Here is a 15,722-nt window from a genome sequence, read left to right as displayed (position 1 = left end):
ATTGATTGATTGATTGAATTACGTGTCAAGTTCGAGAATACTAAAGCAGTCAGATTAATTTGTGGCATCAATAAAGAACACAATATCAGAAGGTACAACATAAGGGTAACTTGATGTGGCACAGCAGTTGAAAGATATTCAGGATTAACACTAGTTCTTCTTCAACCTGAGTTACAACTGCATTAGCATCAGCATACTGTAACTCGACTAATGCTGTAGAAAGTGTACAAATCTTCGCCCTTAGACTGCTCAAATTAAACCGTTTCCCATCCAGTACATAATTTATCCGTATTCCTGGAGAAAGAACGTCCTTGACTAGCTGCATAACAGTATCTACAGTATATAGAATGAGAACCAAGTGGGGGCAATCGCACAGCCTTGCTTAACACCGGTATTGATACAAAATGGCTCTCCAACTGAGTTGGTACTGATAACAGGTGCTATCATATCAGTGTCGAACAGTTTCAACCGTACAATCTTAAAATCTTCCACAAAGCATCATGGTTTACAGAATCAAATGCCTTAGTGAGATCAATGAAGCCAATATAAAGAGGTCTATTTTGTTCTCTGCATTTTTCCTGAGGTTGACGATCTGTGAATATCATATCCGTGGCTCCTCTAGAAGGCCTGAAGCCACACTGACTCGCTAAGGGTAGTATAAGATTTGTCAAAATTTGAGCAATAAGTTTTCCCAAGGAAGACAGCAATGATACTCTCCGATATTTGTTACAGTCTGTTCGATAACCTTTCTTAAATATTGGAACTATAAGACTATCTCTGAAATCGGGAGGCATTTCTTCAGTGTTCCAAATTTTAACAATCAGTTCATGTAAGTGTCTTATGAGTTCCTCACCACCTTCTATGAGAACTTCTGCAGGTGGCCTTGTGTTGCCTTGCTTGATTAACAGCATGCTTAATTTCATCCAGTGTTGGTAGGGAGCCAAGTTCTTCTTTGATTGGAGCTTGTTCTGTTGAGTCGTGCACTTGTTCATCAACAGCTGATTTCTGATTCAGGAGACCTTCAAAATGCTCTTTCCATCTATTCATCATAGAGAACTGATCTTATAGAAGTGTACTCCTATCACTGGACCAGAGTGGATTTCTTCCAAAGGTAGTAGGACCATAAACTGCTTTCGTGGCTTGGGAGAACTGTCACAAATCTTTGTCTGCTAGATATTGCAGCTCTTTTGCTTTGGTTGTCCACCATGCATTCTTGAGCACATGGGTTCTTCTTTTGACATTTGCTTTGACAAGACAAAAGGCTTCTTTCTTTGCGAGGCAGTTCATGTCCTTTCGCCACGCTTGCAAGGCTTTTCTCTTCTCTTATATCAATGCTTCATTCTCTTCATTTTCATCAAACCAACCATGATGTTTCTTGGTCATATAACCCATTGTTTCTTTGCAAGCATCCCGAATAGTGGTCTTCAGGCTCTCGCAGTATTGTTACATCCTGATGATACTCCTCCGACAGTATCTGATGAAGCAGTCCTCTATATTGTGAGGCATATCCTGAAATTCCAAATTTCACGGTATCAAAAGTGTGTTTACTGCTCTTTCGTTGTTTTCTCCTCTGAGGGGATAGTGACAAATTCATGACTGATCTGTAAAACAGTCATCCGTGGCGAAAAATGGTGTTGGTAATTGTTAAATCATGTTCAGCACATTTTGAGAAGAGTCGAATACCATTAGAGATTTCACTGCCAATTCCATTCCTGCCAATAACACCATTCCATACAATGTTGTCCTTGCCCACTGTGGCATTAATATCGCCTAGTAAGATTGTTTTGTCTTGTTGATTATGTATGACAGGATGCCATCCAGATATGAATAAAATGATTCTTTGATTTCATCATCAGAATCTAGTGTGAGGGCATATGCGTTGATCACCGTAGCATATTGGTTGTCATTTAACCGAAGTCTTAATATCATAAAGCGTTCATTATGTCCAGTGGAAAGTTCTGACAATTCCTTGAGAAGATTATTCTTGATAGCAAAGCATACTCCATGTAATCGGTGTTCACTGGTAGCTTTTCCCTTCTGAGGAAGCTGTAACATGCACCTTGTTCGTTCAACTGACCATCATCAAGAAGGGTTTCCTGGAGTGCTGCTATGTCAATGTTATATCTTCTTAATTCTCTACCCACTATGGCTGTTCTCATTTCGGGTCTCTCATGAAGTGTTCTTACATTCCATGTTGCAAAATAATTCCTTATTTGTTTGACCGCATAAAGGTAATACCATCAGATGTGGCTATCCGATCAGTAATATTAGTGGCTGACTTATGTTTAGGGCACCTTTTCTAGCGCCTTCCCCATGTGAGATGTGCAGAGTGGACCATAAATAGGACTGCTCAGACGTAGATGCAGCAACCGAATTGCTTTACAGCCACAGCCCTAAGCAAGACGACCGATCACACATCTACCGCCTACGTGCCAAGTTATCACTAAAGGCTTCCAGACATCACAATCCTGCCCCCATCGCAACTTCTTGATTGCCGCAGGACTTTTGGAAGAAGTCATACGTTGTTGGAAGACTGCTCTGCGTGAATTCTTTTAGAGTGAGAGTGTTGTTGCACATCAACAAACGCACCTTACTTGATGACTAGAAAATGTTCCGTGGCAAGCAGATGCAAGACAATCAAAGGATTCCTAATCACTGCAACCTTCATTCGCCATTCCTGTAGAGTAAGGACACCCTGCCCGAACGACTGGTCCGCCATTGAGGACATTCTATGCCATTGACCAATGTGGTTCATCCGCCTTTAGGGGAAGTTCCCCACCCCAAGGGTAAAAGAGTGACCTAACTACTACCAGCTCATGAGTAGAGCCTCCTCCACAACCGTTGGGAACCGAAGTGAGAGGTTCCTCCTCCGCTTGTTTACCGTTGAGTCTTCAAGTGATGGATTCCAGTGTCGATTTCCTCCACTGAGGGGACCATCACCCCCACCTAAGACAGCTCATCCGCCCGAAGCCTTTAGGGAATCAGGTTATTTACTGCTGCCCAACACTCGGCGTCAGGTAAATACCTGCAAAATTGAACTATTTTAGTGTTATTATCATAACAGAGTATTTTGAACTTTTAGTGTTCTACTGCTCGTTGATAATCATGTAACACCGGGGCTTACCACTCGGTTGCTGTAGAGTGCCATATGGGTTTTGTGACGTCCCGCGGATTTCAGTGCTCACATGAGATTCCGTGCTAATTGAGACACCGCTCGCGCATGGCACTATGTGATAGTCAAGATAAACATTTAAACTCTGATGCATTTGATGCAATTATGTTGACAATAATGAAATTTATCATTTAAATAAACAGGTTTACAATATTTACATTTTAATTTGGAACACCTAATGACTCGTATATGTATTGATATTATGTAACTACAGTAGCATATATCTAGGTTACTGTATGTTAGCCGGGCGGTCTATAAAAATGGCAGGGCGGTGCGCCCATTAAAGAGGTCCCATGGAGAACACTGCCTGCTCAGAATGTTGTTTGTTGGGTTTTCAGCCTGAAGGCTGGTCTGATCCTCCACAGCTATGCCAAGAACTGTCATAGATGGCTTAGGCATCACTGAAGAGGTGTGCTAGGGAAATAAGGAGTGAGGTAGTTTCCCGTTGTTTTGCTCTGCTCAGAATAGTGATTGGTAAATGAAGACCTGGCGGGCCAAAATCACATTGATTAGATACAGGTATGTTGATTGCTGAGCTGAATAGAAGCACATGATCCATAAAATGACCGAGAGCTGTACTTGACTGTACGTACGAAGCGTGTCGGTTGCAGAGAAAATTCTGGAAGGCAGTGTTTGCCTGGTTATCATACCACCGGCCAACCCATTGCAGAAAGTTCACCACTAAGATTACGGGGCAAACATTGGGGTCACTTCCCTACCAAGCAAGGCATCTCTGTCTAGGAGGTGCAACAGAAAGTTATAGAAAAAGTCTCTAGGGGTAGAATAGGGGTGAATCTTGTTAAGTGATCATGTGTTTCTTGAGTTAAGCTGAGCTAAGTCACAATCTTTGGATAACATGTTCCACTCAATATGGATTAAATTAATGAAGGTATCCTCTCAGTTTTTAAATGTACTGTAAGGATGTGGCGGGGTACTAAATCTCGTGGTTTGAAAACTAACTTTGAACAGACAACAGAAATAAAATTGAAAGTTACTATGAAATGTTGTACTAATGGCATTTTTGTTTGATTGTATCCTGTAATCCTCTATTAACATCCAACTAGTTTTTCTTTTATAAATTACTAAGTAAAACCTCTGTGCATGCACAATGTTTAGGAGAATCATATTTTATCTGTGTCGTGTTTATTTTGGGATTTTCAGAAACCTTTCTCTTCTCTTTTATAATGCTTGGGGACGTTTTGACTCGTAAAACTTGAGGAACGTATTCGTTATATACATATACAGTAAAACATGCTCAAAGTGGAGCTTGAATAAAGCGGAAACTTGTCCATATGGAATATTTTCTCGATCCCAGAGAAGCTTGTGGTGTTATAATGTTCTTATTGTATAATGCGGAATCTCAACGCAGAAACGGAAACGAGAAATGAAAGAACTCTGTAAAATCTACTTCTACAATGCAGAAAATAATAGGAACTTATGTAATCCTGTGTACAATATTTGTGCATTTCTGGTGCTGGTATGATCATGTTTGGAAAGAGTGATAGTGGAACGAATGAAGTGCTTGAAAACATCAAGCATGAAATGCTTCATTCAAAGTGATGAACAACTTAAGACGCACCACATTTTTGAATCAGCTACAGCCATCCTAGCGGTGAGAAAGAGGACAAGATGAAAGAAGGAGATGAACGAGAAGGTGAAGATCAAAACAAGATTCAGACCTGCAAACAGGCCCAAGTGCTTTGTGACGTAAAGTAATTTACCATTACATCTTAACCCTTCCACTCTTCTTGAACTGATGTACTTTGCTGAGGACTGCATTCAGAAAGACACGATTAGAAAGAGAAGTCAACAAGTTTCTTTTTGATCTGTGGAATTACCCCCTGTGGGTAGGGACGCAGACGAAGAATACACCCACGGTATCCCCTGACTGTCGTAAGAGGCGACTAAAAGGAGCGACCAAGGGTAGATCTAATTGGAACCATGAAACTACTCGTGATTAGTACCTCCACACGGGGAACACCATGGGTCGCTTTTCCTTGCGCGTAGTACCACTATGTTAGGTATCAAATAGGTTTGTGATTAGTAACAAACGAGAGCGTGACGGCTTTTACAGTACCTGTGATTAGTAGCACTATATGAGCGACACCATGGGAAACTACTCGTGATTAGTACCTCCACATGGGGAACACCATGGGTCGCTTTTCCTTGCGCGTAGTACCACTATGTTAGGTATTAAATAGGCTTGTGATTAGTAGCAAACGAGAGCGTGACGGCTTTTACAGTACCTGTGATTAGTAGCACTATATGAGTGACACCATGGGATGACAAAACCCATGGTTCTGGCTTGCCTGTGATTAGTACCCACTATATGAGGAACACCACGGGATAGTACGAGGCCTTGCGGTTAGTACATTAGGTGATGAACACCATAGGTTTGCATTGCCTGTCAATGGCGCCGCAATGTGCGAAACACAGTAGGTCTGTAATATATGTGCGAATTTCATTACCTGTAAGTAGTACCATAATGTGTAGAATACTGCGAGTCTACGCTACTTTTAATTAGTATCGCAACATGACGAATACCATGGTTCTTCTTTTCTAGCGATAAATACCATTATGAGGGGACGATGACCTGGATTTTGAACCCGTTTCAACAAGTATAATCGATTCAGCATCGTGCTATAGCAGCAGTCCCTTGGTCCGTAGTATTATTGTTTTGTGTGAGCTTCTGTGCATGTGAGGCACTGTGGGTCGAATCCACTGATCGTTTTAAATTCATATCCATCCATTCATTCTTCGTCCTCACACTTTGAATTCTGGTCAGTGGAGGATTTTGGACTTTTAATTTGTCATCTCATTTCATCTCATTTCGTACTATTAGGGGCCGATGACCTCGATGGTAGGCCCCTTTAAACAAACAAACATCAATCAATCGATCTGTGGAATTAAGCTTAGTTTTCTGAAGTACTGTATAAAGGTGTATGATGGAAATAAATTTCAGGAACGTATACCCAATGTTCTGAAATACTGTAATGTATACCCAATGTTCTGAAATACTGTAATATTATGTTGTGACATTGCCAAAATCTGTGTATCACGTTGTATGTAATAATAAGACGAAGTAATTAAAGTTAACAACTGGGCTGAGTGACTCAGACAGTTCAAGGAAGTGCTGGCGTTCTGACCCCAACTTGGCAGCTTCGATCCTGGCTCAGTCCGGTATTTGATGGTGCTTAAATACATCAGCCTTGTGTCGGTAGCTTTTCTGGCACATAAAAGGACTCCTGCAGGACAAAATTCTGGCACCTCAGCATCTCTGTAAACCATAGAAGAAGTTAGTGGGGCGTAAAGCAAAATATTATTATTATTATTATTATTATTATTATTATTATTATTATTATTATTATTATTATTATTATTAAAAGTTAACAAATCAGTGTACTGCAGTACTACACACATCAGTCTGGATAGTGAAGTGTCATGCGTAAACAGATAATATTTAAAAATACTGCATACTGTATCATGTTCCATGTAACAATGATGGTTACTGGAGCTTCAAGGCCAAAAACGAAAAAGAAAAAAAAAAAAAACACTACGATGTTTTGTGTAATGCAGAAACTTGTCTAATTCAGGGAAAAAATATGGTCTCCTGCAATTCCACTTTGAGCAAGTTTTACCGCTTGTAGAGGAAGCAGATGGAGAGCAGTGAGTTACCATGGAAGCACGTGTGGATAGAGTACACAAGTCCAAAATGTTTGGCTATAGCCTCTGTCATTCGAGGATAAAATGAGAATGGTGGTGATTGTTGTTGACGAAGTAGATGCTGATGTGAGGTAAAGGGAATAGGGAGGCAGGAGAATGGAAAGATTGAGTGCTTTTTTTAGATCTGAGCAAGCATCTGTTGACAAAATGAAGATGAAACATGGAGCTGGGTGTAAACAGCAGTGGTCATATATTCGTTTTGCTAGGGTTCGTAGTTAAACTGGGCAGAGTCTGTATTGAAACTGGTAGATGATCTTGAATGAAGTGCAGTCATGTATGGGTTAAGTATTGCTGGTGGTGCTGGGTATATGTAGACGTCAAGTCGTAGCATTTGTGCTTACAGGAGAAGGGCCAGAAACCGGTGGAGGTTAATATGACTTATAATAGCAAGTGCAAATGGTTTTGAGTCTTAGTGGGCACCTGAATGGATTATGAAGCTTTTTGGAAGAAGATCATAGGTGCGGGATGAGGATGAAAGAAGATTGAATGTTTGTTTTAAAATCTGATTAATTTTGGAGAAACCAGAATGATGAAAGTTACTGGATTTAGTTTCTTGGGGTGTCTGGGGACAGAGTTCATCACTTGGGAAATTTGGCAGTCAACCAGTCAACCGGTAGTAGTAAGGGCTTCCTCACGTTGCAATTGTGGGGGGCTGAACAAATCCGTGTGCCCCAGGTGGCAAAGCTGAATGGTAGAGATGGTTTCATGTGATGTGGTGGAGATGCTGTTGGTGTGTACAAAGAAATCGATTCTGGTTGAGGTCAATGTGATGAAAAGTGAGAGAATTGAAGGAGATCTGCCAAGTGAAATGTCATTAAAATTCAGATGGTGTAGGAATAAGTTAAGATACCATCAGTGAACTTAGTGGCTAACTCACCTTTGATCCAAGGGGTCGCAGGTTCGATTCTCAGCCAGGATGGGGATTTTTACCCTTCATTGGATATTTCTCTGGCTCAGGGACTGAGTGTTTATGCTGTCCTCAACATTAGATTTCATCCTCACAGATGTGCAGTTCACTCAATAGTGTCAAACCTAAAGGCGTGCTGCAGTCCTCTCTGAAGGTCAACACCATTATTGTTCTATCCTACTTGCCGAAAGTTTTAGATCCATGTCTTCTTTTGTGTGTACTCTTTCGATACGTGCTTACACGGTAAGTCATTGTGCTCCATCTCTTTCCTTCACATGTAGATATTTCTTATCTGAACATTTATACACACAAGGCAACATGAACTGTAAATGACTTGAGTTTAATAACACAACAAAATTGTATTGATGAGGTTCAGTTGTTAAACTGACAATATAAGTGAAATGCTTTCAACTCTTCCATCCCTCTGTCTGTCTGTCTGTCTGTCTGTCTGTCTGTCTGTCTGTCTGTCTGTCTGTCTGTCTGTCTGTCTGTCTGTCTGTCTGTCTGTCTGTCTGTCTGTCTGTCTGTCTGTCTGTCTGTCTGTCTGTCTGTGTGACTGTCTGTCTGTTGCTTTGCGCTAAGATGTCTATGTTGCTTGAGGGTGCAGCCTAATATTGTATTCGCCATTTCTCTGTGCCGTGGCTTGCCCTCTCCTGTTCCGCTTGGCAAGATGTTTAACCCTACTTTCATTGTCTCATCATACACCAGGTACATTACTTCCAGGAATACGATGCGGGCAGTCCGTGTCGAACAGCTAGCTCTGGGCCGCTTTCATGCCAGGCATCACCTCAGTGACTTCAAGAGGCGTCGCAAAACGCCTCCTATCGGTGGACCTCCTCCTCAGCCTATGGGTGAGACACTTTGATTGTAAATAACATATAAAGAACTAAATTTATGTTGGAACCTGCAATCTTCATGAAGGTTTATGAATTTCATGATTAAACATTCAAGTGCTAAGATATAACATGCATTACCACTTGCCAATTCTAGATTTTATTGCTCATAGTTCATCATCTGGAGTAATAAGGGGAAAAAAAGCCTGTTGGTTCATTTTCAAAGGTTTAATGCAAGCCACTGTTACTATGATCAAAACAGTGAATCACTGGATGAAAATTGTGTGTTTTCCGGCCATTCTCGTCATCTTGAAATTTCCGTTTGTTAACAACATCTGTGGCAACAAAGGTCTCATTCGTTGCTTTCACTCTCTGTTTCGTGCACTCTATTGCTGAATAATTCATAATCAGACTTGAAGATCATAAATGTTGTCGTCATGTTTATTTTTCATGTAACTCACGCTGCTTGACGTACCTGCATTGACCAGGTCAGCCGTGCTTCCACTCTCAGTTATATTTCTTTCTTTCTTTCTTTCTTTCTTTTAATTCAAGACTGGGTAAAAGTTTCTGGTATTTCCTCAGACTCTGAAGTTGACTGCAGCAGTGAGAAGTGTTGCAGCTCTCGTAGAATAGTGATGTGTAATACTTAAAAGGTTAGCTCTAGGTTGTGTTAGAAACTGACTTCTGGGAAAGAAAGTTAATTTTTCATTCAGTATTGGCGTAGATTAAAATTTGATTATACAGCCAGTGTGTAACTTTTAAAATCAACTTTTAATATAATATTCGTGTGAAGGGCAGTCATTGTCCGGCTCCTTGGCTGGATGATCAATGTAGCAGCCTTCAGTCGGGAGGACCCGGGGTTTAATTCCTGCCTGGGCCAGGGATTTTAACTGAATCTGGTTAATTCTTCAAGCAGGGAAGCTGAATGTTTGTAACCATCACAGAAACACACAGTGGTGAATAGATCCTGGACATGTGGTTGGCATCAGGAAAAAGCATCCAGCTGTAAAACTGGGCTAAATCCATTCATGAAGATGAGGGGGTAATCATTAAATAACAAGAAATTTACTCTAAATTTCATGGATTTTCTGGACAAAAATGTTATTTCTGGACTCTAAGGGGTTCCTTAACAATACACCATAGAATGTTGCGATAATCACTAACTCGTAAAATATGGCCACTGCACCATAGAAAAGTCATCATCATCATCTTCCTTCCAAGTATTGGGCCATGTGACCCGTTACGGTCTTGCATTTTACTTTTTGCAAGACTTGAAAGCAATCAAATGTCCTTCCGACGGGTTGCTAGCCTGAATGAAGTAAGACCATTGGTGGGGCTGCCACCTCTCAGCTAATGGACTAGCTCAAATCACAGCATTTCCTTCATAATGGATGTAACGGTTATACCGCCGTGACTCTGTCAACAGGGCTGGGAACAGGTTTTTTCATCTCGGGAAGGTGAGGTTGGCGTTTGGGCAGGAGAGGTTATGTCATAATCATCATCATCATCATCATCATCATCCTTCCAAGTACTGGGCCATGTGGTCTGTTACGGTCTTGCATTTTCTTTCCATCGCTTCATTGGACGTCCTATAGATCTCTGTCCTCTTGGTTGATAGCGTAGGATCTCCTTTGGTAGTCTTCCAGATTCCATCCTTTGAACATGACGTTTCCAGTTTTCTTGGTAATCATAGATGTAATTGATTACTGATTTCACATTCAGTCCCTTAAGCACATCTTCATTTCTTATACGATCCCATTTCGTATAGCCTGCTGTTCTGCGCATGAATGTCATTTCACGTGCTGTAATTCTGGAAATGTCTTGAGTTCTTATTGTCCATGCCTCACTGCCGTAGCAAAGCGTTGGTCTGGCTAAAGTGTTATAAAGACGTAAGCGAGTGTGTTTTTGGACAAGAGATGGCTTCATGATATGATTTATGATTCCTGTTGTTCTGGTAAATTTGGTTATTTTTGCAGAGATATCAATTTCCCCTTGGTAAGATAAATTGTATCCCAGATAATTGAATTCGTTGACTCTTTCCAAAATTTTATTATCTAAACAGATTTTACTTGGGATAGGGTCCTTCCCCTTAAAGGCCATTATTTTGCTCTTTTGTGGTGAAATGATCATGTCGAATTTTGAAGAGACTTTCTGGAGATTAAATACTGACCACTGAAGATCATCTTCTGATGATGCTACCAATGCAACATCATCAGCAAAGAGTATGGCATCTAGATGTGTGAGATATCTGCTGACTGGGATTGATCCATGCCTTTCATGCCTCCATTCCTGTATTATGTTGTTCATATAGATTATGAACAACATAGGAGAAAGTCCACAACCTTGTCTCACACCTCTGCTGATCGGTTTCCATTCAGTCTGATAATTACCTAACTTTATTGCAATAAGGTTGTCACTGTACATGTTGTATATGTTATCTATTAACTGTTGTGGGACATTATCTTCTGCTAAGATATTAAGAAGTCTGTTCCTATTAACTAGGTCAAAGGCTTTCTTAAAATCAACAAATGCTATGTGAGTTTCCAAGTTAAATTCCCTGCGTTTTTCGACTAAGATTTTCAAGGTAAAGTAAGCATCAGCACATGAGCGTCCCTTTCGAAATCCATGTTGTTCATTTCCAATCACATTTTCATAATACCTGAATAATTTTTCTCTGACAATATTTGAGTAAATTTTGTAACCTGAGTTGAGTATACTTATCCCTCTGTAATTTCCACAATCTTTCACACTGCCCTTCTTATGAAGAGGAATAACTATAGCTTTTTGCCAATTCTCTGGTGGTCTGTTGCCATTCCAAATTAAATTGATGAATTTGAGAAATCTTTGCTTGAAGATGTCACTGGAATACTTGAATAATTCTGCATTTATTGAATCTTCTCCAGATGCTTTTCCATTTCTAAGTTTTCTGAGTATTAGCTCCAGTTCTTCGAGTGTAATGATTTCCGAAGACTTGTTAAGAGATGTTGGCAGAAGAAATGGCTCAATATTTGAACCTCTCCAAAGGTTCCAAAAATAAATGAGCCACTCCGTTAGAGGTATTGCATTAATGCGTATGTCTTCTTTTACATCATTATTTAGTTTCTTGAGTATTTTATAGGTCTGTGGTTGTGGTCTTGTTATATCAGTCTCCAGTTGTAAAACAAAGTTTTCCCAACTCTTTCTGTGCTTTTTCCGCACTTCCCTTTTTGCTATTGCTCTCTTGTGGTGATACTCTATTTTATCTTCTAATTTGCCAATTGGGGTCAGAGGGAGTGAAACCTTCTTAACTCTACCGCAGAAGGAAGGTTTATGAAGGAAGTTGTTTGAGTCGGGAATGGGGGGATGGAAAGATTTAGAAACTGAAGGTAAGTTGTGCATTGAAAACCTCAGTGTGGAAGACCAGTTTACATGGCAAGGGAATCCATGACAACAGGTGAATGAATTATTGAGGATGGAATTCAGCATGAGTCAAGAATCTGCATACGATCTGTTATGACCTTTGCTATTGGTTAGTTCGTAACTGATAGGTACCAAGCATACAGGGCAGACAGTGTATCAGAAACACTTGGACTGTTATGTTTGAGAAGAAGATTCTTTTCTCCGTTGAATTGTGACAGGAGACTTGTCCTGGGTTAAACTTGAGAGTAAGAGACATGGTGCAGTGGAAGCACCCTGTAGTTTCTGGTCAAAAAAAGATTCATTTGCTGGGAATGTCATGCTAATGATCTTTTGGGATGTCTTCTTACGTATTCAATCCATGGATTGGTCTGCAGCAGTTCTGTAGTCGGCTCTATTGATAGCTTTCCTCTTCATCAGATATGACTTGCTGTACATATTGTAGGCGTGGTCTTCCTCAGCATCTTTTGCCTTCAATCATTCCCTTCAGAACCATTTTCAACAGGCTATCGTGTCTCAGAATATGTCCTATAAGTCTAGTCCTCCTCCTTTTTATACTTTTCCTCCACCTTCTTAAATACTTCAGCATTCGTTATTTTTCCTGTCCAGCTAATCTTTAGCATTCCTCTATAACACCAGTGTTCAAAAGAATTTAACCTACTTTTTTCTTCTTTACCAACTGTTCAGGTTCCACAACCATAAGGGCAATGCTCCAAACATACGCTTTCAATAATCTTTTTCTTGTTTTAATATTAATGGAATTTGTAGTAAATAACATTTCTTTTTGTGAAATGGTAATTTGGCTTCTAAATTCTACTTTTGATTTTGTTCTTGCTTCTTCCATCTTTAGTAATTTTGCTTCTGAGATATTTAAATTCTTTAACATTGTCCAGTTTTTTTTTTTTCCACCATTAATTTCCATGTGTGAGTCTGCTTTTTTATGGCAGACCATAACTTTCGTCTTTGTCTTATTTTCATGTTGTATTCATTACTTATGATTTCCTCCATTTTTACTATTATTTGTTTGAGATATTATTCACTGTCTGCAACTATGGCAAAGTCATCTGCAAATCTAATCATATTTATTTGTTCACCCTGTATCCTTATTCCTATATTCAAATCCTCTCAAACCTTATTCAATGCATTCTGGATGTAGGCATTAAAAAGCATGGGAGACAAAGCACAACCTTGTCTAACTCCTTTCCTTATTTTTGCTTCCTCTTGTTCATTTCCAATTTTAATTACTGCAGTTTCATTTTTGTACAAATTCCAAATTATTCTTCTGTCTCGATGTGGGACTCCTATGTTTCTAAGAATTTCAAACATTTGTATCCAATGTACATTATCAAAAACCTTTTCAATATCCACAAAGCATAAAGAAGTTATTTTGTCTTTTTCTAATTTTTTTTTTTTTTTTTTTTTAAAGTCCCATTGCCAGTATAGCTTCTCCTGTACCCTTACCTTTAACAAACCCAATGGTTTCCAGTCAGTTACTCTTCAATTTGCTTTTGAATTCATCTTAATATTATTTTGTTGACAATTTTTTATGCATGAACGACTAAACTGATAGTGCGATATTGTTCACATTGTTTTGCTGCCATTTTCTTTGGTGTAGGTATCACGACACTTTTTTCAAAAGCTGCAGGTAATTTTCCTTCCATGTAGATGTTTTGTACAAGTTTGAGTAATCTCTCCATCATACGAGGTCCGCTTTTCTTTAGGAGTTCAACTTTGAGATTATCAATGCCTGGCTCCTTATTGTCCTTCAGTCTTCATAGAGCTAATTCAAATTCTTCTCTCAGTATGTTGAAGCCTAAATTATCTTCTGTTACTTCATCTTCTTTCTCAAGAACTTTGTAGGTTTACATCCTCGTACAAGGTTTCAATGTAATGTTTTCACCTCTTAACAATCTTGTTATGATAATTGAGAATTACTCCCTCTGCATTACTGAGAGCATTACTTTTTTTACACCTCCTTCCTAAGAAAATCTTTACCATCTGATACGGAGAATCTACATTTCCTTTAGTAGTTTCTTCTTCCATCATTGAGCATATACCCATGTAATAATTTTCTCTTGCTATTCTTGCTTTTCTGTTAATAGCATTCCGCTATCTTCCAATCTTGTTAAGCTCTTAAGTAACAGTCTTTTATTTATCATATCTAAAATGTCTTTAGTGATCCATTCCTTCCTAGGTGGTATCTGTTTTCCCCAAAATTTCACCAGCTGCCTCCATCAGATCTTTTTTAATTTGAGTCCATGTATCTTCTATAGTATTCTCTATTTTTGTTTTAGTTATCTCATCAGTTTTCTGCTGGTATGCCTCAGCAGTATTCTCAGCCTTCAATTTATTTGCCAAGATTTAATATTTCTTTCCTGTATTCTTTTAAATTTCAGCCTGCTCTTCATCATAACCAGATTATGATAGTTTCCACATCAGTACCCAGATAGCTTCTGCTATCTTTTACTTGATTCATAAATCTGTTTTTAACTATTATATAATCAATTTGATATCTATTGATATCACCTGGTTTTTTCCAAGTGTACCTTCTTCTTTTATGGTGTTTAAACTATGTATTGGTAGAGGCACCTCTTTTTTGCAAAGTGTGAAATCACAAATTTTTTTGCAAAATTTTACGAATTTGGCTCAAAAACGCAAAACTATTTACTTTTAAGCAAAATCACAAAATAATGTACGAAATTATTCGGAAATGCATCCTTTGAAGTCAACGACTGAGATTCGAGGCAAGTTGAGGCAATAAAATCTGATAATCGACACAATTGACTTTATACCCGTTCGATATATATCAAAAGCTAAGATATAGTATATAGATTATCGCTAAATTAGCTTCCTGTGAAGAGAGAAATTTGTCGTATTCATAATTACACGACGGAGTGACGGTGTCCTCTTGCCTGTTGAAAATCGCTGCTGATCAGTGCGTTTAATTTCCTATTTTTTTCTCAGTTTATTAAAATGGTTGTGTCAGTTTTCGATAGAGAAAAAGAATTTGCTTCGGAAGGATTTTACGTGTTTGACAAAAGTAGAAAAATAATGATGTGCAAATACTGTATTGTGTGAATTGAGTGACAGAGTTTCACATAAGAAGAACAAAGAAAAGGCGCTAACGACTACGGGCATCAGAAGACAAGCTAGTCTCACAGACACTAGTTCAGCGACAAAACGAGCGAAATTCAATAAAGACGAATTAATTTTATCTACAACTCAAGTTCTTACGGACGCAAATATTCCACTGGAATAAGTTGATCATCCGAGGATGAGAGAGTGGATGGAGAAATATATACCAGGTTAGTGCAATACTACAAACATTTTCTGAGGAAGAAATTTGAGGTTTCTAATAACTTTGTGTGGTTATGCTAGTTTTCTTGTTTAATGCCATTTAGGCCCTAGATAATGCATGCTGGATCCCTCATTTACTTAAAATGATAAATGATTTAGTTTATTCAAATGATGTTAAAGAGCCCTCGAATATTAGGCCTATTGATTTTTTTAAGGTGCTGGAGACTTGCCCACAGTTGAAGAATGCGGGGAGGTTCTGTACCTCGAATCATCAAAGAGGAGGAGGAAAGATTAAAGGAATCTGTGGAAGATGAGGAGTTTCAATTCTTTGTGGTGAAATGACTGATAAAAAAAGGGCAATGTGTGTTTATGGTTCTGTTAAAAGTGCTTAGTT

At 39.0% G+C, this 15,722-nt stretch overlaps 1 protein-coding gene across 3 annotated transcripts in view; it reads left to right on the top strand.

The window, feature by feature from the left end:
- The window catches only part of LOC136883185 (G patch domain-containing protein 2), a 171,372-nt gene that overhangs the window by 119,774 nt on the left and 35,876 nt on the right, over positions 1 to 15,722 (top strand). For 2 of the 3 annotated variants that reach the window (XM_067155370.2, XM_067155368.2), the window contains one exon: positions 8,511 to 8,653. In XM_067155370.2, the coding sequence (XP_067011471.2) occupies positions 8,511 to 8,653 (143 nt within the window). The remainder of the gene's footprint in view (positions 1 to 8,510; positions 8,654 to 15,722) is intronic. The other variant, XM_067155369.2, reaches the window with a different exon arrangement.

This window comes from Anabrus simplex, chromosome 11 (genome assembly GCF_040414725.1).
Source record: "Anabrus simplex isolate iqAnaSimp1 chromosome 11, ASM4041472v1, whole genome shotgun sequence".
Taxonomy (NCBI): Eukaryota; Metazoa; Arthropoda; class Insecta; order Orthoptera; family Tettigoniidae; genus Anabrus; species Anabrus simplex.
This window is presented reverse-complemented; position numbering and strand designations above follow the sequence as displayed.